Source organism: Procambarus clarkii, chromosome 6 (assembly GCF_040958095.1).
Source record: "Procambarus clarkii isolate CNS0578487 chromosome 6, FALCON_Pclarkii_2.0, whole genome shotgun sequence".
NCBI lineage: Eukaryota > Metazoa > Arthropoda > Malacostraca > Decapoda > Cambaridae > Procambarus > Procambarus clarkii.
The window spans coordinates 38,475,863-38,500,552 of NC_091155.1; the positions used below are offsets into that span (position 1 = coordinate 38,475,863).

At 49.8% G+C, this 24,690-nt stretch overlaps 2 protein-coding genes across 2 annotated transcripts; one reads left to right on the forward strand and one right to left on the reverse strand.

The window, feature by feature from the left end:
* Positions 1-3,975: 3,975 nt before the first annotated feature.
* LOC138356059 (uncharacterized) lies at positions 3,976-22,961 on the forward strand. The gene is made up of 4 exons (XM_069311647.1): positions 3,976-4,005; positions 4,877-4,982; positions 15,272-16,095; positions 22,941-22,961. The coding sequence occupies exons 1-4, from the start codon at positions 3,976-3,978 to the stop codon at positions 22,959-22,961; spliced, it is 981 nt and encodes a 326-aa protein (XP_069167748.1).
* Positions 22,962-23,346: 385 nt separating this feature from the next.
* Positions 23,347-24,480, reverse strand: LOC138356061 (serine/arginine repetitive matrix protein 2-like). Its single transcript, XM_069311662.1, has 2 exons — positions 24,470-24,480; positions 23,347-23,920 (listed from the first exon to the last, which is right to left on the reverse strand). Exons 1-2 carry the CDS (start codon positions 24,478-24,480, stop codon positions 23,347-23,349), a joined length of 585 nt encoding a protein of 194 aa, XP_069167763.1.
* Positions 24,481-24,690: the final 210 nt, after the last annotated feature.

Below are 24,690 nucleotides of genomic sequence, written 5' to 3' on the forward strand. Positions count from 1 at the left end.
ACTGTGTGGTGATGGGGGCACTGTTGAGGCACTGTGTGGTGATGGTGGGCACTGTTGAGGCACTGTGTGGTGATGGGGGGGCACTGTTGAGGCACTGTGTGGTGATGGTGGGCTCTGTTGGGGCACTGTGTGGTGATGGGGGGGCACTGTTGGGGCACTGTGTGGTGATGGGGGGGCACTGTTGAGGCACTGTGTGGTGATGGTGGGCACTGTTGAGGCACTGTGTGGTGATGGTGGGCACTGTTGAGGCACTGTGTGGTGATGGGGGGGCACTGTTGAGGCACTGTGTGGTGATGGTGGCACTGTTGAGGCACTGTGTGGTGATGGAGTGCACCTTTGAGGCACTGTGTGGTGATGGTGGGCACTGTTGAGGCACTATGTGGTGATGGGGGGGCACTGTTGAGGCACTGTGTGGTGATGGTGGCACTGTTGAGGCACTGTGTGGTGATGGAGTGCACTGTTGAGGCACTGTGTGGTGATGGTGGGCACTGTTGAGGCACTGTGTGGTGATGGGGAGCACTGTTGAGGCACTGTGTGGTGATGGTGGCACTGTTGAGGCACTGTGTGGTGATGGGGCACTGTTGACACACTGTGTGGTGATGGTGGGCACTGTTGAGGCACTGTGTGGTGATGGTGGGCACTGTTGAGGCAGTGTGTGGTGATGGGGGGGCACTGTTGAGGCACTGTGTGGTGATGGTGGGCTCTGTTGAGGCACTGTGTGGTGATGGTGGGCACTGTTGAGGCAGTGTGTGGTGATGGGGGGGCACTGTTGATACACTGTGTGGTGATGGTGGGCACTGTTGAGGCACTGTGTGGTGATGGTGGGCACTGTTGAGGCAGTGTGTGGTGATGGGGGGGCACTGTTGACACACTGTGTGGTGATGGTGGGCACTGTTGAGGCACTGTGTGGTGATGGTGGGCACTGTTGAGGCAGTGTGTGGTGATGGGGGGGCACTGTTGATACACTGTGTGGTGATGGTGGCACTGTTGAGGCACTGTGTGGTGATGGAGTGCACTGTTGAGGCACTGTGTGATGATGGGGGGCACTGTTGACACACTGTGTGGTGATGGGGGGCACTGTTGACACACTGTGTGATGATGGGGGCACTGTTGACACACTGTGTGGTGATGGGGCACTGTTGACACACTGTGTGGTGATGGTGGGCACTGTTGACACACTGTGTGGTGATGGTGGGCACTGTTGACACACTGTGTGATGATGGGGCACTGTTGACACACTGTGTGGTGATGGTGGGCACTGTTGATACACTGTGTGGTGATGGTGGGCACTGTTGATACACTGTGTGGTGATGGTGGGCACTGTTGACACACTGTGTGGTGATGGTGGGCACTGTTGACACACTGTGTGATGATGGGGCACTGTTGACACACTGTGTGGTGATGGTGGGCACTGTTGACACACTGTGTGGTAATGGGGCACTGTTGATACACTGTGTGGTGATGGTGGGCACTGTTGATACACTGTGTGGTGATGGTGGGCACTGTTGACACACTGTGTGGTGATGGTGGGCACTGTTGACACACTGTGTGATGATGGGGCACTGTTGATACACTGTGTGGTGATGGGAGCACTGTTGACACACTGTGTGGTGATGGGGGCACTGTTGACACACTGTGTGGTGATGGTGGGCACTGTTGACACACTGTGTGGTGATGGTGGGCACTGTTGACACACTGTGTGGTGATGGTGGGCACTGTTGACACACTGTGTGGTGATGGTGGGCACTGTTGACACACTGTGTGGTAATGGGGCACTGTTGACACACTGTGTGGTGATAGTGGGCACTGTTGACACACTGTGTGGTGATGGGGCACTGTTGACACACTGTGTGGTGATGGTGGGCACTGTTGACACACTGTGTGGTGATGGGGGCACTGTTGACACACTGTGTGGTGTGATATCGAGTGATATACCTCCCAAACAATGGCCACATTAATAACAAATCAAACCCGGCTGAAACTGTGAATAATATCATTGAATAGGGACAGATATAGGACATGAACAGTGGTGGGTACAGGACACATGGCACAGGATACAGGGTACAGGACACAGGGCACTGGGTATAGGGTACAGGGTACAGGGTACAGGGCACAGGGTACAGGGCACAGGGCACAGGACACAGGGCACAGGGTACAGGACACAGGGTACAGGACACAGGGCACAGGGTACAAGACACAGGGTACAGGACACAGGGTACAGGACACAGGGCACAGGGTACAGGACACAGGGTACAGGGTACAGGACACAGGGCACAGGGTACAGGGTACAGGACACAGGGTACAGGACACAGGGCACAGGGTACAGGACACAGGGCACAGGGTACAGGACACAGGGTACAGGACACAGGGTACAGGACACAGGGCACAGGGTACAGGACACAGGGTACAGGACACAGGGTACAGGACACAGGGTACAGGACACAGGGTACAGGACACAGGGTACAGGGCACAGGGTACAGGACACAGGGTACAGGACACAGGGTACAGGGTACAGGACACAGGGTACAGGGTACAGGGCACAGGGTACAGGGTACAGGGCACAGGGTACAGGACACAGGACACAGGGTACAGGGCACAGGGTACAGGACACAGGGCACAGGACACAGGGTACAGGACACAGGGTACAGGACACAGGACACAGGGTACAGGACACAGGGTATAGGGTATGGGGTATAGGGTACGAAGGCTACCACACAAAACCTGGACCTCCTCGCCAGTTTTTTGGTTTCTTTCACCCCTGGCAACTGCTGGCCTGGGCCGCCCCGCCTCCCACCGCTCTTGAAATTAATTACCTATATTATCTTAGATTAAAGGAACAGATTTAGAATATATATATATATATTCTAAATCCTCCCTCCCCTCCATAAAGGAACATATAATCTCCTCTCACAACCAGACCATCACCAGAGAAATCTTAACAAACAACACAGAAATCATCGATAGATACAGCGATAGCAGGCGGCTCGACATCTGCGAGGCACTACACATTAAAAAAGTCAACACCAGCAATCAACAGCCAATTAATGCACAACTATATTCTACCCACTTCAAGACTCCTAACCAATATATTATATTATATTATATATATATATATATATATATATATATATATATATATATATATATATATATATATATATATATATATATATATATATATATGTCTGTATATATGTTGTTGAATATGACCGAAAAGGAAAGATTAATAATTCTAACACGAATCTTCTCAATATTTCTTATGTTTTTCTTCACTGTCGGTGGTAATAAAAATAACAATTCTCCGAAATTCATTTTTTAATTGTCTGACGCCTGAACGCGTTTCGTAATTCGTATTACATTTTCAAAAGACTTAATTTACACACAAATTCTTCGTACTTATACTCTATTGGATGAGGTGATATGGTACAAAAGTTCTGGGTGAGGTGACAAACACAAGACAGAACACGAAACAATGGGTATAAATTGGGTAAGTGAACATAAGAATGGAAGTAACTGCAGAAGGTTACTACCTGCTGCAGTTACTTCCATTCCCGCATCGAGCGCAGATAAACGCCAAAACGGTTGCGTCTGACAGTGCTCGAGACTTCCTCTGAAGTCTCTCTTCCTCCGCCTGCCTCTAGTTCGCCCTTGAATTGCTTGAGTCCCTTCTGCACTTTACATCTCCAGGCAGATCTGTCCGCAGCTGCTGCCTCCCAAGTGTTGATGTCCATGTTAAGCTGCTTGAGGTCGCGTTTGCAGGCAACTTTGAAACGCAGCTGAGGTCTTCCGGTGGGTCTCCTTCCTGATGCCAGTTCTCCATACAAGAGGTCCTTCCGTATGCGGCCATCTTCCAAGCGTGTAACATGTCCTAGCCACCACATGTCTCTCGGCTTCGGAAGAGTGAACATTGAAGGGATTCCTGTTCTCTCGAGCCCTGCATTGTTGGGGACGTGGTCTCACCACGTGATGTCAGGGATGCGTCTCAGGTTCCGCATGTGGACGGCAGTGAGCCGTCTCTCCTGGCGAGAGCGCAGGGTCCAGGATTCCCAGCCGTTGAGAAGTGTACTCACCACAAATGCCATGTAGAAAAACAGTTGTGCCGTCGTCCACGACCGTGTCTTCTTGTCCTCGTGGAACGATTGTATCATGCTGAGTAGAGTGGGTGGGTGGGCAGCCAATTTTGGCCAAGATCTTAGGGTCCGTCCCTGCTCACGACGTCGAAGGCCTTTGTCAGGTCAATGAAGGCGACCTACAGTGCTTTTCTCTGCTCCCTGCACTTTTCCTGAAGTTGTCTCAGGGAGAACACCATGTCAGTGGTCGACCTCTCTGCTCCGAAACCACACTGTGACTCGGGGTACACTCTTTTGGCAAGAATCTGGAGCCTGACCAAGACGACCCTGGCGAAGAGTTTGCTGACGACGCTGAGGAGGGAGATGCCGCGATAGTTGTTTACATCGCTTCTGTCACCTTTATTTTTGTAGAGTGATGATGTTCGCATCTCTCATGTCTTGTGGCACCGAGCCCTCCAGCACTGGCAAAGAAGTTCATGAAGCTCAGATTTAAGTGTTACTGGAGAACACTTCAGAACTTCAGGCGGAATGCCGTCGCCTCCTGTGGGGCCTTCCCTGAGGAAAGCGAGTCCAGTACTTTTTCAACTTCTTCCACAGTCGGTTCAAGGTAAAGTTCTTCCGTGGTGGTCAGGCACTATATTGCCTCCAGGGCCTCTACGCTGATTAAGTTCTCTCTGGAGTAGAGTTCGGAGTAATATTCCACCCAGCGGTTCATCACGGTCTTTAATGATCTCTTCGGTGGCTGACTTCAGAGGAGCTGTCCTGTTTTCTGTAAAGCCTGTTGCCTGTTTGATCCCTTTGTACAGATCTCTTATGTTGCCGACAATGGCCGCGGTCTGGATGCTGGAACAGAGTCGGAGTCAGTAATCGTTAGCACAGCACCTTGCAGCTTGCTGAACTCTACTGCGGGCAGTACGGAGGGCCTGAAGATTCGTTGACCAGACCACACACTAGAAGGTGAAGGGACGACGACGTTTCGGTCCATTCTGGACCATTCCCAAGTCGATATATATATATATATATATATATATATATATATATATATATATATATATATATATATATATATATATATATATATATATAATATATATATATATATATATATATATATATATATATATATATACATATATATATATATTTTGGTCCAGGACGGACCGAAACGTCGTCGTCCCTTCACCTTCTAGTGTGTGGTCTGGTCAACATACTTTAGCCACGTTATTGTGACTCATCGCCCGCCTGAAGGTTCCTTCCTGAGGGCAGGTTCTTGTAGGCTGAGAGAGCTCGTCTCTTTTTCCTCTACGAGGGGCAACAGTTCCTCTGTAGTGGCCTCGAACCAGTCTGCTGACTTGTTCAGCCTCGTACCGAAGGTGGACATGGCGGTGTTGAAAATGGTGCCCCAGAGATGTGACCACCTCTCACGTTATTGCAGGGTGGTACAGGAAGGGCATTTACCAGTGCAACAGTGAACTCCTCCAACATTTGAAGGTCACGGGTCTTGTTTGCGTTAATGCGTGGTCTTCCCTCCTTCAATTGGATTTTCTAGGGTTGGAACGTTACACTGCAAACGACGAGAGAGTGGTCAGGGTCATAATCTGCGGTCTGGAAGCTGCGGGTCAGTTTGACACTTCTCAGACTGCTACACTCTGTAAGCACCAGGTCGAGTTGGTGCCAATGCTTAGACTTAGGGTGTCTCCAGGAAACACTGTGCTAGGACTTTCCTGGGCGTCAATCCTTAACACTCATCCTGTGAGTGGACACACCGCCATAGTGACAGTATTGGGCAGCGCCACTCATCCTGTGAGTGGACACACCGCCATAGTGACAGTATTGGGCAGTGCCACTCATCCTGTGAGTGGACACACCGCCATAGTGACAGTATTGGGCAGTGCCACTCATCTTGTGAGTGGACACACCGCCATAGTGACAGTATTGGGCAGCGCCACTCAACTTGTGAGTGGACACACCGCCATAGTGACAGTATTGGGCAGCACCACTCATCTTGTGAGTGGACACACCGCCATAGTGACAGTATTGGGCAGCGCCACTCATCCTGTGAGTGGACACACCGCCATAGTGACAGTATTGGGCAGCGTCACTCATCCTGTGAGTGGACACACAGCCATAGTGACAGTATTGGGCAGTGCCACTCATCCTGTGAGTGGACACACCGCCATAGTGACAGTATTGGGCAGCGCCACTCATCCTGTGAGTGGACACACAGCCATAGTGACAGTATTGGGCAGTGCCACTCATCCTGTGAGTGGATATACTGCCATAGCAGCATGTACAACACTTCACAATAGGAAGAAAACCCGCTGGGTTGTTCATCCTGTCACTTGTACCCAGACACAGCTGGGACTTGCTTAACTGTCTCAAGTGAACAGCTCCTCAAACAAGAAGATTAACATTTGTCAACCCTTAAAATCTTACGTTATCTTGCGGGAATCTTTTAATAACAGTATCTATATTTGACAAATAATATTTTCCTATTTCCTAACTCAAACAATGTGGGGTTTATTATTGTACACATATTTCTGATGACTCTAAGATGTCCACACTCTCAGGTAGTGGTCAAGGCGGTGTCCGTCACTCTCACTACAGATCCTGCAACTCCTCTGCTCAACTGTTGCTTCCATTCCATATCTCCATGGATATTTGTATCCAAGACGGATTTTCACTATTACTGATTCTCTCCCTCGTCCTCCTCCTCTTCGTCCATAATGACTGGGATTGCCAGCTGCAACCATGTTGTACCATCGTACAGATTCACTGGTTTGTGCTTCTATCCTCCTTTCCTCAGTTACCTTGTCACGGTGATGTTGCCTGATAATACCTCTAATTTGTAGGAGAGTCTTGGGTATGAAGTATTCAATATGGTCTCCTTCAGCGCCTTCAGCAGCCAGCACATCTGCTCGGTCATTCCCACATATTCCACCATGGGAGGGGATCCCCAACATGGGAGGGGATCCCCAACATGGGAGGGGATCCCCAACATGGGAGGGGATCCCCAACATGGGAGGGGAGCCCCAACATGGGAGGGGCTCCCCAACATGGGAGGGGCTCCCCAACATGGGAGGGGATCCCCAACATGGGAGCGGCTCCCCAACATGGGAGGGGATCCCCAACATGGGAGGGGATCCCCAACATGGGAGGGGAGCCCCAACATGGGAGGGGATCCCCAACATGGGAGGGGATCCCCAACATGGGAGGGGATCCCCAACATGGGAGGGGATCCCCAACATGGGAGGGGATCCCCAACATGGGAGGGGATCCCCAACATGGGAGGGGATCCCCAACATGGGAGGGGATCCCCAACATGGGAGGGGATCCCCAACATGGGAGGGGATCCCCAACATGGGAGGGGATCCCCAACATGGGAGGGGATCCCCAACATGGGAGGGGATCCCCAACATGGGAGGGGAGCCCACAACATGGGAGGGGATCCACAGAAACTTGATGACTCTTCCCTGATTGGTAAGTACTCTCACAGCTCTCTTGATCTCAGCGACTATTGCAAGATTTTCTGCCCGATTTTTACTATGGCTTTGCAGCTCTGCTTTAGAATCAGTGCAAATCACTGCACCATTAGTGTTCCGTTGAAGGAATCTTGACGCCATAACAATAGCAGTTATTTCTGCTTGTGTTGAAGAGGCATAGTTCTTTCAACATGATCTTTCTCTTCATTTCCGCGTTGAAAGGCATTATTCTTAATTACCGTGTATGCTGCACCAGCCCTGCCATTGACAGGATTAGATGACCCGTCAGTGTAGATTTGATCTAGTTCATCTCCGGCTTCTTTATAAATTTCCTCGAGATAATTGTGTCTCATTTCTTGAGTTATCATGTTGGACGTTTTCGTTGTCATCTCATTGATGATAATCTTGCATGGGTCATCCTCCCAGGGAGGTAACCTCTCTACAGGCAGGAGCTCACGGGCTTGCTCAAGCAGGTGAAGCTCTTCCAGTAGCAGACTGATCTGTGATGCCATTTTTTGCTTCTCCTGTTTCCTCCTGAAAGTAACACAGAACTCAGTTTTGTCTTGGCAATATTCACAGTCTCCGTGGTGTAGTGGTAAGACATTCGCCTGGCGTTCCGCGAGCGCTATGTCATGGGTTCGTATCCTGGCCGGGGAGGATTTACTGGGCGCAATTCCTTAACTGTAGCCTCTGTTTAAAGCAACAGTTAACGATTCTTCGCGGCGGGGATCGTATTCCAGGGACCTGCCCGAAACGCTACGCATACTAGTGGCTCTACAAGAATGTAACAACTCTTGTATATATCTCAAAAAAAAAAAAAAAAAAAAAAAAAAAAAAAAATTGTCATTGTAATGGCTATCCTAATTGCAAGCTTAGCATTCAGTTCCTTAATTCTGCTTTTAACACTGGGGAGGGACAACTCCTCTCGTAGATTAGACGTTTTGACAGTTTTTGGAACTCCAAGAATGATTGTCATGGCTTCATTCTGAATGCTTTCCAGCCTTTTCATATCGCTTTGGGAGTAGGTGCACAGAACTGGTGCGGCATAGTCTATGACGGAGCGCACATAGGCTGTGTACATCATTTTGAGCACGGCAATAGAGGCTCCATGTCCATTCCAGGTCATAGCTTTCAGTGCCCTGAGTCGACTTTTGCATGTTCCTATGAGTTGGTTGAGCTCCTCTTTCTTCCCCTTGTTAGAGCCGACAGTGACGCCAAGGTACCGATAGTGGTCAACCCATTCAAGTGTTACACCATTAATTTGTAGTTCTTCATTTGCTCTCCGCTTGTGATGAGAGTTTGCTTTTGTCTTGTTTGTGGAGAGAGTGAAACCGAGCTCAATACATTTCCTTGTTTAATTAATAAAGAAGGTGAAGGAAGCGGGTATGCCAGCACCAGTAAGCTACCAGGTGCCGTCCACCTTGGAGATGCCACATGTCTAAGAGCAACGAGGCGGTCACATTCCACCAGCACATCCCTACAGGGTGTGCTGGACTCTCCATCAGGGAGCACGTCTCCCACCATCTGCCTAAGGTCAGGTACATTAGGGGATGGACGATATGGCTCAGTAGAATGTGACACAAGCTTCGTCTGTACAGTGAAGGGTCCCAGGAGCTGAAGGTGTACCCGGCCTGCCGCCACGCTACCCTCGCCTCACCTGCTTAGTTCTTCTGCAAGACCGCTGGCGTCACCCTCTCTCTGCTCAACTGTCATGACTGGTGCTGTGTAGCGCCGTCACATGTCAGCCACGGTGACAAGCACCGGGCAGTGAGATGTGTCATGCACTCCTCTCACCCGCCACCGTCTACCTGTGACCGGCCGCTGTCACTCACCGCTGCTCGACCAACCACAACATTAGCGCCTGTTTAACCAGGAGTATCTCCCACCAACACACTCGCATACCCGCACCACAAGTAGTACGGGCTATTCATGCCCCTACCACCTCTTGCATGACTTAATCTAATTCAATTAATCAATTAATCAATCAAGTAGAAGGACACGGGAGCTGTTGCAAGAAGATGAGATGGGTCACGCAGTCATATGATGGCTGGCCAGACGCTACAGTTGACTGGGGCGCGTCTGGGAACATCCAGGACATAGGTTCGAATCCTCATCAAGACCCTTGTGGATTTGTTTATTGATATATCACGTTATTGTGATGTGTGTTTCGTGTGCACGCTTATTAATGTTGATGGCAAGCAGTTCTTGTGTTGTGACTGCTGAGTACATACAATAGATTTGTTCTGAAGGAACCCGTCTTGTGAGACGGGAGTCATGTGGTGACCTCGCCACCCGCACACTATGTAATAGTCACACACGCCTCATCTTGCACATATCTTAATGGGGAATTATTTTGCCAAGCTCAGTCAGGAAGACCTCAAGTGTTTCCACCTCCTCTCTCTCTCTCTCTCTCTCTCTCTCTCTCTCTCTCTCTCTCTCTCTCTCTCTCTCTCTCTCTCTCTCTCTCATTACCTCCTTCCCACTCCTCACCCGTCAACGTGAGGTTCAACAAGCAGGATCTGTGACGGCTGAGGACCGGGAGTGTCTGGGCTAGTGACCAGCTGTTGGGAAAGCCGAGATATCACACTTTACCGTGATAAGGTAAAGTGTGATATCTCTGGTGTTATTGTCATGTATAAATTACTGACCCAAGCCAGCAGTAGGGTTGGAGTCGCTTGGGAATTGTTGTCATGTATCATAATTCTTGATTAAATAAAATCTTACTAAATGCCCATTTTTATGTGTTCTTGAACCTCCGTCTTAGAACCTCCAAAACTCTCCAGCAATATTGTCTAATATAACTCGGATTTTTGACCATATTTGAACCTTTTAAGTCTCAGTAGTAATTTACCAAATCTTCACAAAATACATCAGTGGAGTCTACATCAGGCTTAAAATCTTTATATAAAGTCTTAAAGGGCGCGGTATTGACCCCTGCATCAAGGGTAGTATTGACCCCTGCATTATGGTGTAGTATTGACCCCTGCATTACGGGGTAGTTTTGACCCCTGCATCACGGGGTAGTATTGACCCCTGCATTACGGGGTAGTATTGACCCCTGCATTACGGGGTAGTATTGACCCCTGCATTACGGGGTAGTATTGACCCCTGCATTACGGGGTAGTATTGACCCCTGCATTACGGGGTAGTATTGACCCCTGCATCACGGGGTAGTATTGACCCCTGCATTACGGGGTAGTATTGACCCCTGCATTACGGGGTAGTATTGACCCCTGCATCACGGGGTAGTATTGACCCCTGCATCACGGGGTAGTATTGACCCCTGCATCAAGGGTAGTATTGACCCCTGCATCAAGGGGTAGTATTGACCCCTGCATCACGGGGTAGTATTGACCCCTGCATCACGGGGTAGTATTGACCCCTGCATCACGGGGTAGTATTGACTCCTGCATCACGGGGTAGTATTGACCCCTGCATTACGGGGTAGTATTGACCCCTGCATCAGGGGTAGTATTGACCCCTGCATCAAGGGGTAGTATTGACTCCTGCATCAAGGGGTAGTATTGACCCCTGCATCAAGGGGGAGTATTGACCCCTGCATCAAGGGGGAGTATTGACCCCTGCATCAAGGGGTAGTATTGACCCCTGCATCAAGGGGTAGTATTGACCCCTGCATCAAGGGGTAGTATTGACCCCTGCATCATGGGGTAGTATTGACCCCTGCATCATGGGGTAGTATTGACCCCTGCATCATGGGGTAGTATTGACCCCCTGCATCATGGGGAAGTAATGACCCCTGCATCATGGGGTAGTATTGACCCCTGCATCAAGGGGTAATATTGACCCCCTGCATCATGGGGTAGTATTGACCCCTGCATCAAGGTGTAGTATTGACCCCTGCATCATGGGGTAGTATTGACCCCTGCATCATGGGGTAGTATTGACCCCTGCATCATGGGGTAGTATTGACCCCTGCATCATGGGGTAGTATTGACCCCCTGCATCATGGGGTAGTATTGACCCCCTGCATCATGGGGTAGTAATGACCCCTGCATCATATGGTAGTATTGACCCCTGCATCAAGGGGTAGTATTGACCCCCTGCATCATGGGGTAGTATTGACCCCCTGCATCAAGGGGTAGTATTGACCCCCTGCATCAAGGGGTAGTATTGACCCACTGCATCAAGGGGTAGTATTGACCCCCTGCATTAACGGGTAGTATTGACCCCTGCATCAAGGGGTAGTATTGACCCCCTGCATCAAGGGGTAGTATTGACCCCCTGCATCAAGGGGGTAGTATTGACCCCCTGCATCAAGGGGTAGTATTGACCCCTGCATCAAGGGGTAGTATTGACCCCTGCATCAAGGGGTATTATTGACCCCTGCATCATGGGGTAGTATTGACCCTTGAATCATGGGGTAGTATTGACCCCTGCATCATGGGGTAGTATTGACCCCTGCATCAAGGGGTAGTATTGACCCCTGCATCAAGGGGTAGTATTGACCTCTGCATCAAGGGGTAGTATTGACCCCTGCATCAAGGGGTAGTATTGACCCCTGCATCAAGGTGTAGTATTGACCCCTGCATTACGGGGTAGTATTGACCCCTGCATCACGGGGTAGTATTGACCCCTGCATCACGGGGTAGTATTGACCCCTGCATCAAGGTGTAGTATTGACCCCTGCATCACGAGGTAGTATTGACCCCTACATCAAGGTGTAGTATTGACCCCTGCATCATGGGGTAGTATTGACCCCTGCATCAAGGTGTATTGACCCCTGCATCATGGGGTAGTATTGACCCCTGCATCATGGGGTAGTATTGACCCCTGCATCAAGGTGTAGTATTGACCCCTGAATCATGGGGTAGTATTGACCCCTGCATCATGGGGTAGTATTGACCCCTGCATCATGGGGTAGTATTGACCCCTGCATCATGGGGTAGTATTGACCCCTGAATCATGGGGTAGTATTGACCCCTGCATCATGGGGTAGTATTGACCCCTGCATCAAGGTGTAGTATTGACCCCTGAATCATGGGGTAGTATTGACCCCTGAATCATGGGGTAGTATTGACCCCTGCATCAAGGGGTAGTATTGACCCCTGCATCAAGGGGTAGTATTGACCCCTGCATCAAGGGGTAGTATTGACCCCTGCATCAAGGGGTAGTATTGACCCCTGCATCAAGGGGTAGTATTGACCCCTGCATCACGGGGTAGTATTGACCGCTGCATCATGGGGTAGTATTGACCCCTGCATCACGGGGTAGTATTGACCCCTGCATCAAGGGGTAGTATTGACCCCTGCATCAAGGGGTAGTATTGACCCCTGCATCAAGGGGTCAATGCCTGTTGTTACAAAACAGATGTTACAATAATGGCAATTGTCACAACACTGGACCGGGACACACTGGACCGGGACACACTCACCACGACACACTGGACCGGGACACACTCACCACGACACACTGCACCGGGACACACTCACCACGACACACTGCACCGGGACACACTCACCACGACACACTGGACCAGGACACACTCACCACGACACACTGGACCAGGACACACTCACCACGACACCCTGCACCGGGACACACTCACCACGACACACTGGACCAGGACACACTCACCACGACACACTGGACCGGGACACACTCACCACGACACACTGCACCGGGACACACTCACCACGACACACTGCACCGGGACACACTCACCACGACACACTGGACCGGGACACACTCACCGCGACACACTGGACCGGGACACACTCACCACGACACACTGGACCGGGACACACTTACCACGACACACTGGACCGGGACACACTCACCACGACACACTGGACCGGGACACACTTACCACGACACACTGGACCAGGACACACTCACCACGACACACTGGACCAGGACACACTCACCACGACACACTGGACCGGGACACACTCACCACGACACACTGGACCGGGACACACTCACCACGACACACTGGACCAGGACACACTCACCACGACACACTGGACCGGGACACACTCACCACGACACACTGGACCGGGACACACTTACCACGACACACTGGACCGGGACACACTTACCACGACACACTGGACCAGGACACACTCACCACGACACACTGGACCAGGACACACTCACCACGACACACTGGACCGGGACACACTTACCACGACACACTGGACCAGGACACACTCACCACGACACACTGGACCAGGACACACTCACCACGACACACTGGACCGGGACACACTCACCACGACACACTGGACCAGGACACACTCACCACGATACACTGGACCGGGACACACTCACCACGACACACTGGACCAGGACACACTTACCACGACACACTGGACCGGGACACACTCACCACGACACACTGGACCGGGACACACTCACCACGACACACTGGACCGGGACACACTCACCACGACACACTGGACCGGGACACACTCACCACGACACACTGGACCGGGACACACTCACCACGACACACTGGACCAGGACACACTCACCACGACACACTGGACCAGGACACACTCACCACGACACACTGGACCGGGACACACTCACCACGACACACTGGACCGGGACACACTCACCACGACACACTGGACCAGGACACACTCACCACGACACACTGGACCAGGACACACTCACCACGACACACTGGACCGGGACACACTCACCACGACACACTGGACCAGGACACACTTACCACGACACACTGGACCGGGACACACTCACCACGACACACTGGACCGGGACACACTCACCACGACACACTGGACCGGGACACACTCACCACGACACACTGGACCGGGACACACTCACCACGACACACTGGACCGGGACACACTCACCACGACACACTGGACCAGGACACACTCACCACGACACACTGGACCAGGACACACTCACCACGACACACTGGACCGGGACACACTCACCACGACACACTGGACCGGGACACACTCACCACGACACACTGGACCAGGACACACTCACCACGACACACTGGACCAGGACACACTCACCACGACACACTGGACCAGGACACACTCACCACGACACACTGGACCAGGACACACTCACCTGGAAAGTAAAGAAAACATCGTGTAAAGAATTATGAAATCAATTGTTGTTGTTGTTTAAAATTCGCTACTTGGAAGAAAAAGTTCTAGGTAGCACGGTCTATGGTGAGCCCCTAGACTGTCTTATATATGAAATCAATAAACAACAGGAACTATCAGACCCCCACCTCTGTAGACCCCTTACCTGACCCCACCTCTGTACACCCCTTACCAGACCCCACTTCTGTACACCCCTTACCAGACCCCACCTCTGTACACCCCTTACCAGACCCCACTTCTGTAGCCCCCTTACCAGACCCCACCTCTGTACACCCCTTACCAGACCCCACTTCTGTACACCCCTTACCAGACCCCACTTCTGTAGCCCCCTTACCAGACCCCACCTCTGTACACCCCTTACCTGACCCCACCTCTGTAGACCCCTTACCAGACCCCACTTCTGTACACCCCTTACCAGACCCCACCTCTGTAGCCCCCTTACCAGACCCCACCTCTGTAGACCCCTTACCAGACCCCACTTCTGTACACCCCTTACCAGACCCCACCTCTGTAGACCCCTTACCATACCCCACTTCTGTACACCCCTTACCTGACCCCACCTCTGTAGACCCCTTACCATACCCCACTTCTGTACACCCCTTACCAGACCCCACCTCTGTAGACCCCTTACCAGACCCCACCTCTGTAGACCCCTTACCAGACCCCACCTCTGTAGACCCCTTACCAGACCCCACTTCTGTACACCCCTTACCTGACCCCACCTCTGTAGACCCCTTACCATACCCCACCTCTGTAGACCCCTTACCAGACCCCACCTCTGTAGACCCCTTACCAGACCCCACTTCTGTATACCCCTTACCTGACCCCACCTCTGTAGACCCCTTACCAGACCCCACCTCTGTAGACCCCTTACCAGACCCCACCTCTGTAGACCCCTTACCTGACCCCACTTCTGTACACCCCTTACCAGACCCCACCTCTGTAGACCCCTTACCATACCCCACCTCTGTAGACCCCTTACCAGACCCCACCTCTGTAGACCCCTTACCATACCCCACTTCTGTAGACCCCACCTCTGTAGACCCCTTACCTGACCCCACCTCTGTAGACCCCTTACCTGACCCCACCTCTGTAGACCCCTTACCTGACCCCACCTCTGTAGACCCCTTACCTGACCCCACTTCTGTAGACCCCACCTCTGTAGACCCCTTACCATACCCCACCTCTGTAGACCCCTTAACAGACCCCACCTCTGTAGACCCCTTACCATACCCCACTTCTGTAGACCCCACCTCTGTAGACCCCTTACCTGACCCCACCTCTGTAGACCCCTTACCTGACCCCACCTCTGTAGACCCCTTACCTGACCCCACCTCTGTAGACCCCTTACCTGACCCCACTTCTGTAGACCCCACCTCTGTAGACCCCTTACCTGACCCCACCTCTGTAGACCCCCATTACCAGACCTCCGTATGTATAACCCGTCACAACACAGCATGTATAACCCCTCACAACACACAGCATGTATAACCCCTCACAACACAGCATGTATAACCCCTCACAACACAGCATGTATAACCCCTCACAACACACCATGTATAACCCCTCACAACACAGCATGTATAACCCCTCACAACACAGCATGTATAACCCCTCACAACACAGCATGTATAACCCCTCACAACACACAGCATGTATAACCCCTCACAACACCCAGCATGTATAACCCCTCACAACACCCAGCATGTATAACCCCTCACAACACAGCATGTATAACCCCTCACAACACAGCATGTATAACCCCTCACAACACAGCATGTATAACCCCTCACAACACAGCATGTATAACCCCTCACAACACAGCATGTATAACCCCTCACAACACACCATGTATAACCCCTCACAACACAGCATGTATAACCCCTCACAACACAGCATGTATAACCCCTCACAACACAGCATGTATAACCCCTCACAACACACCATGTATAACCCCTCACAACACACCATGTATAACCCCTCACAACACAGCATGTATAACCCCTCACAACACACCATGTATAACCCCTCACAACACAGCATGTATAACCCCTCACAACACAGCATGTATAACCCCTCACAACACAGCATGTATAACCCCTCACAACACAGCATGTATAACCCCTCACAACACACCATGTATAACCCCTCACAACACACCATGTATAACCCCTCACAACACAGCATGTATAACCCCTCACAACACACCATGTATAACCCCTCACAACACAGCATGTATAACCCCTCACAACACAGCATGTATAACCCCTCACAACACAGCATGTATAACCCCTCACAACACACAGCATGTATAACCCCTCACAACACAGCATGTATAACGCCACTATGCATTGTCGCTCGGATCGTCGACTTCTTGTGGCGTCACCTGCCTCTTAGTTTGGTCTAATTTCGTCATAAAATTATACATAAAATATAAAAATAAATGATAAAAATAAGTTTGTTGATGATGTACATTCAGCACCAACATTAGAGAGAGTAAATATATCATAGTTCTTTATTACTTACGTAATGCTGGGAGGCCTCGGGTAATTAGACGGACCCATGTATACTCACAACACCATACTTACCATGTATACATACTCACAACTCCACATTATGTATACTCCTCACAACCCCACACTACGTATGCACCTCACAACGCCACACTTGCCGTGTATACACCACAACACTTCCCAATGCATACTCCCAACCCCCACACTTACTATGTATCCTCCTCCAAACACCACAATTGCCATGTATATTTTCATACCAGGACACAATGTATATATATATGGTAAATGTGTTGCTTAGTCCGGTTTAAACGGTTACAATGAACATGGTATGTGTTGGTGTAGTCCGCTTTAAACGGTGTTGTTACTACAGCTGAGGATGGAGAGAGGTTTATGGCGTGTAGACCCGCCGGCTCCCAGTGTTATTGTGTGGTGGGTGGTGTGAGGTGAAGTGATCTCATGTGTTACCTCAAGGCGCACCTCTGGTCCTGCCCACCAGGGCCATACTCCTGCCTGTGGTGGTGGGTGTATACCCCTACAACACGGGACGGTTGTGTACGACACTCCTCGTCACCCCTGGTGACGAAGTGACGAGGGTGATGGTCAACCCTGGTGACGAGCAGTCACGTGGCTGATGAGTCGACTGTGGGGACTAAGCCGGTAGAAATGTGGTGGGAGGTCAGGTCACCAACGCATTGTATACCTGCAGCATAACTAAAGTATACCTGGAGCATACCTGAAGCAAACCTGGAGCATACTTGGGGAGGGTTTCGGGAATTCTTCTACTCTCCGAGCCCGGTATGAGGCTCTCGACTTTTGAGAGCTTGGTCCAACAGGCTGATGCTTGGAGCCGCCCGCAGGCCTCTCCTCTCCTACAGGTAGAGAGAAGTGCTGGTTGGTCCGGCACTTCTTGCAAGAACTTACCTAAGTGCCCCTTGAATACATCCACCTTTGTACCTGCAATATTTCTAATGCTCGCTGCAAGAGTGTTGAACAGCTGTGGACCTCTGATGTTCAGTGTTCTCTGATTGTGCCTATGGCACCTCTACTCCTCACAGGTTTTATTCTGCATTTCCTTCCGTACCTTTCGCTCCAGTATGCTGTTATTCTACTGTGCAAATTTATGCCCTGACCCGCCAGTATCTTCCATGTATATATTATTTGGTACTTTTCTCGTCTCCTTTCCCGAAAGTACATTTTGAAAGCTTTGAGACGGTGCTAATAGTTTTGATGTTTTATAGTGTCTATGCGTGCCGTATATGTTCTCTGTACTCCCAGTAATTCAGAGATCTCTCCCGCTGTGAGAGGGTGAGTGAGTACCGAGCAATACTCAAGACGGGACACCACCAGTGAGTGAGTACCGGGCAATACTCAAGACGGGACAACACCAGTGAGTGAGTACCGGGCAATACTCAAGACGGGACACCACCAGTGAGTGAGTACCGAGCAATACTCAAGACGGGACACCACCAGTGAGTGAGTACCGGGCAATACTCAAGACGGGACAACACCAGTGAGTGAGTACCGGGCAATACTCAAGACGGGACAACACCAGTGAGTGAGTACCGAGCAATACTCAAGACGGGACACCACCAGTGAGTGAGTACCGGGCAATACTCAAGACGGGACAACACCAGTGAGTGAGTACCGAGCAATACTCAAGACGGGACACCACCAGTGAGTGAGTACCGGGCAATACTCAAGACGGGACAACACCAGTGAGTGAGTACCGAGCAATACTCAAGACGGGACACCACCAGTGAGTGAGTACCGGGCAATACTCAAGACGGGACAACACCAGTGAGTGAGTACCGGGCAATACTCAAGACGGGACACCACCAGTGAGTGAGTACCGGGCAATACTCAAGACGGGACACCACCAGTGAGTGAGTACCGAGCAATACTCAAGACGGGACACCACCAGTGATGTAAACACCATTACCATTGTTGTGGGGTCTCTGGACGTGAACGTTCTCATAACCCATCCTGTCACTGTCCTGGCCACCGCTATATTAGCTCCGTTATCTTCACTACACGTCAGGTCGTCAGACATCATAATTCCCAGGTCTTTTACCTGTTGCTTTCCTTATATGAGTAGGTCTGATTGTGTCCCATACTCTGTGTTTCGTTTAAGTTCCTCCTTTACATCATACCTCAGTACCTGGAACTAATCACCGTTTAACAACATGTTATTTTCAGTTTCCTAATCAAAAAAATTTATTATAAATATCGGCTTGTAGTTCTTCAGTGTCTTCTACATAAAAAATTTAATGAAAGTTTTTGTATCCGCAGCAAATGATGAGACAAAGCTGTTCATAACTCTGTGTTATTTGTGTAACCCGAAGGTTATGGACGGACAAGTTTGTATTAACTTTGACTTTCTTTCCCCCACATACCATATACACCCTCATACTGGGTCATACACTATACATGCATGCACACACGCGCCAACCCGTTCTCGCAAATTTAATAAGTCAATATTGACTTATTAAATATGTGCATACGTGACATACTCAACATAATAGATACCCCTAAAAACATTCATAGAAAACACCGACCTTACCTAACCTTGTTAGTATCTTAAGATAAGCATCTTATTGCTTCGTAATTACAATTATTACCTAACCTATTATAGGTATAGGTTAAGTAATAATTGTAATTACGAAGCAATAAGATGTTTATCTTAAGATACTAACAAGGTTAGGTAAGGTCGGTGTTTTCTATGAATCTTTTTAGGGGTATCTATTATGTTTAGTATATCACCTATGCACGTAGTTAATAAGTCAATATTGACTTTACGAATTTGCGAGAACGGGTTGCACGCGCGCACACACGCGCACACACACGCACACAAACGTGCACACACGCGCACACACACACACACACATATATACGCATGCACGCACGCACACACACACACACACGCGCGCACGCACACACACACACACACACGTGCACACACACACACACGCGCACACACACACGCGCACACACACACACACACACACACACAAGATAAGACAGGACAGAGATGGTTGGGCAGCAACCTGTCCTCTTAAAAAGAACGTCGCTTTTGGCCGTTTGCCCGTATGGCCGAATTTGGACGTAATTTGAAAATGAAAAAAAAATTAAAATAAATTTGGGATTTCTTTTTTCAACAACAGTAAGTTAAGGGTCCTCTGATAGGTTAGGTGGGCAGGAAATTCTCATAAAGTTTCAAAACGTTATGAAAAACGTGAATTTAAAGTGTCCTCTTATAACCTCTGCGCGTAAGGCGGACGACTCAAATAGAAAACGGAACAGAACGTCACTTTTGTGAGTCGATTTCATTTCAAATTACGTCCAAATTTAGCCATATCGCGCATACCAGCCAAAAGTGACGTTCTTTTTAAGAGGACGGGTTGTGGGCAGACTGCATATTTCTGGACTGCCAAAAAGCCTTTGATACAGTACCGCACATGAGACTGCTGTTCAAGCTCGAAAGGCAGGCGGGGGTGGGGGGAAAGGTCCTAGCATGGATAAGGAACTACCTAACAGGAAGGAGCCAAAGAGTTACGGTAAGGGGCGAGAAGTCGGACTGGCGAACAGTAACAAGTGGAGTACCACAAGGATCGGTGCTGGGACCAATTCTATTTCTTGTATATGTTAACGACATGTTTACAGGCGTAGAGTCCTACATGTCGATGTTTGCGGATGATGCAAAGTTGATGAGAAGAGTTGTGACAGATGAGGATTGCAGGATCCTCCAAGAGGACCAGAACAGGTTGCAGAGATGGTCAGAGAAATGGCTACTGGAATTCAACATGAGCAAATGTAAAGTTATGGAAATGGGACTAGGAGATAGGAGACCAAAGGGACAGTACACAATGAAGGGGAACAGCCTACCTGTAACGACACGTGAAAGAGACCTGGGGGTGGACGTAACACCTAATCTATCTCCTGAGGCACATATAAATAGGATAACGACAGCAGCGTACTCTACACTGGCAAAAGTTAGAACATCATTCAGAAACCTAAGTAAGGAGGCATTTAGGGCGCTTTACACTGCCTACGTAAGGCCAGTCTTAGAGTATGCCGCCTCATCATGGAGTCCCCATCTGAAGAAGCATATAATGAAACTGGAAAGGGTTCAGAGGTTTGCAACGAGACTCGTCCCAGAGCTACGAGGGATGGGGTATGAGGAGCGCCTGAGGGAACTGTGCCTTACGACACTAGAAAGAAGAAGGGAGAGAGGGGACATGATAGGAACGTATAAGATACTCAGAGGGATTGACAGAGTGGACATAGACGAAATGTTCACACGGAATAGTAACAGAACGAGGGGACATGGATGGAAGCTTGAAACTCAGATGAGTCACAGAGATGTTAGGAAGTTTTCTTTTAGCGTGAGAGTAGTGGGAAAATGGAATGCACTTCAGGAACAGGTTGTGGAAGCAAATACTATTCATAATTTTAAAACTAGGTATGATAGGGAAATGGGACAGGAGTCATTGTTGTAAACAACCGATAGCTGGAAAGGCGGGATCCAAGAGTCAATGCTCGATCCTGCAGGCACAAATAGGTGAGTACACATACACACACACACAGCAGTAACCACCACCACCATCATGGCCACCATCACTGGCCGCCACTCATCCTTTCACTGAACATTCTTCCACCTTCTTCACCTCTCACCAAACCGGTTATGCCCGAGCCAACCGGTTGTGCCCGAGCCAACCGGTTGTGCCCGAGCCAACCGGTTGTGCCACACAATTGAGGATGACCTTCCTCGCACTGAGTCATTTACAACTAATACCCCTGACACTAGGCCAATAGTTACCTTGATACCCCGCTCCCCCTCCCCACACACCACAAATGGCTGGGTATGGTGGATGGTGGGGACTGTACCTGTCCCTATACCCATGCCCTACACCTCCGCCAGTAGGGTAAATGAGGACTACGACAGTCCGCCCCATTAGACCGTCGTAGTCCGATGGAGGCGCGCGCGCACACCTTGACGCCGGCAGTGTTGTATGGCGCTCGTCCATATTTTTAGACACTCTAGCTCTTGGACCCCAGTCTTATTAGTTTTAAACCATAGTAATTTGTGCGCAGCAAAGTCCTCGTCATTCCAGTGTACTTATTCGTAGTTAGATGTTTTGGGAATGTTAGATGTTGTCTTGCCCCGAGTCATAGGCCCACTGGTATCATTAACAGGGATCAGTGACCACAGCGGCCCAGTCTATGGAGTGGATAAATTACACTTAGATGTATTGGGCTACTTGTATTGGGCTACTTGTATTGGGCTGCTTTTATTGGGCTACTTAGATTTAATGGGCTACTTGTATTTATCGTCGTAATAAAGCTTTCTGTTATAGCAATTTTAAAAAGGACATAGCATTTTCAACATATTCCATTGCCTTGTTGATTTTTACTAACCTAATTTCCGAGTGTGATGAAGAGTGATGAGTGTGAACGAGTGTGTGTGTGTGTGTGTGTGTGTGTGTGTGTGTGTGTGTGTGTGTGTGTGTGTGTGTGTGTGTGTGTGAGAGATGACCGAGAACAAGTGTGGTGAGCGTGGCTGACCTTTGACCTTCACTCTGTTGCACTAACTATACATACCATTCAAATTCCACACATTCTCCTCCTCCTTCCTCCTTCCCCTGAGTGTTGCATGTCATGTTGTCATGTCATACTCTTACTCACTCTCTCTTCCCTTACGTTAACCTCGGTACTGTTTATATTTGTGTTTTATGAGTTATAAATCTTACCAAGTTAATCTTTTAGGATCTTTACCGTTGTATATAGTATCAAACAATTTAAAACATCTTTATCCAGTTTCTACTTCATCCTACAGTACCTGGTTGATGGGGTTCTGGGAGTTCTTCTACTGCCCAAGCCCGGCCCGAGGCCAGGCTTGACTTGTGAGAGTTTGGTCCACCAGGCTGTTGCTTGGAGCGGCCCGCAGGCCCACATATACCTGCTTGATGGGGTTCTGGGAGTTCTTCTACTGCCCAAGCCCGACCCGAGGCCCGGCTTGACTTGTGAGAGGTGATACATTCTCACAAATACGTTGATACATTAATTGTCTACTGTTCTCTACCTCCCATCACTGCTATTCATGCATCAAAGATTGACTGCATGTACCCCCATGTTGTGTGGGGATGTTGTGTTGCAGTAGTTCATAAATGTGCTAATTATATCTGAGTCTAGGGAGCATGAGAGTGGGAGAGCGTGCCTGGATGAGCGTGAGAGTGGGAGAGCGTGCCTGGATGAGCGTGAGAGTGGGAGAGCGTGCCTGGATGAGCGTGAGAGTGGGAGAGCGTGCCCGGATGAGCATGAGAGTGGGAGAGCGTGCCTGGATGAGCGTGAGAGTGGGAGAGCGTGCCCGGATGAGCGTGAGAGTGGGAGAGCGTGCCCGGATGAGCGTGAGAGTGGGAGAGCGTGCCTGGATGAGCGGGAGAGTGGGAGAGCGTGCCTGGATGAGCGTGAGAGTGGGAGAGCGTGCCCGGATGAGCGTGAGAGTGGGAGAGCGTGCCTGGATGAGCGGGAGAGTGGGAGAGCGTGCCTGGATGAGCGTGAGAGTGGGAGAGCGTGCCTGGATGAGCGGGAGAGTGGGAGAGCGTGCCTGGATGAGCGTGAGAGTGGGAGAGCGTGCCTGGATGAGCGGGAGAGTGGGAGAGCGTGCCTGGATGAGCGTGAGAGTGGGAGAGCGTGCCTGGATGAGCGGGAGTGGGAGAGCGTGCCCGGATGAGCGGGAGAGCGTGCTGGGTGAGCGTGGATGCTCACGTGCGCAGGTGAGCCGCTCATGTAAAGTACTTACCTATCTGTACTTTCCAAACAATTTCTTATCTCTAACATTAGACTTCAGTTGCCCTACACCACGCTCCTGGAGCCCAATATACAACACTATCAGTAAACTACTCTTCCCCGCTAGTATCAACTACTCTTTATTTTGATCTAAAAGTCTTTCAAACTCAACATTATTAAAAAGATAAACTTTTTACCAAGTCAATCTTTTCCGTATCTTATCATTACTTTTTTATGTAATATTAAATCAATTTCAGACAACTTTAAGCCGTTCAACACACCAATAGTGGTTCTGTTTCCTATCATATCCTCTATCAAAGATCTTTTGTATCTAAAGCTAATTCATATGAAGGTGATGAGTCACAATAACGTGGCTGAAGTAATGAAGTAATTCTCAATCGACTTGAGAATGGTCCAGGACGGACCGAAACGTCGTCGTCCCTTCAACTTCTAGTGTGTGGTCTGGTCAACAAAGCTAATTCATCTTGTTCATCTCCACCACTTACGAGCTATTCATGCCCGTGCCACCTTTTGGGTGGCTTCATCTTAACACATTCACAAGGGAGACATCTCCCGTCACGCAGGGTGCAGTCGCACCTCCACAGATCTCCAGTATCAGCTCTTGATACTGGTAATGGCTCAAAAGGGCCACCACTTACGGGCTATTCATGCCCGTGCTACCTCTTGGGTGGCTTAATCTTAATCAATCAATCAATTGTTCATCTTG

Coding starts and splice junctions, on each gene's coding strand:
- LOC138356059 (XM_069311647.1), top strand. CDS start 3,976: ATGCGTCTCAGGTTCCGCATGTGGACGGCA. Junction 4,006..4,876: donor GGTTCCGCATGTGGACGGCA/GTGAGCCGTCTC, acceptor CCCTTTGTACAG/ATCTCTTATGTTGCCGACAA. Junction 16,096..22,940: donor ACCCCCATTACCAGACCTCC/GTATGTATAACC, acceptor TTAATCTTTTAG/GATCTTTACCGTTGTATATA.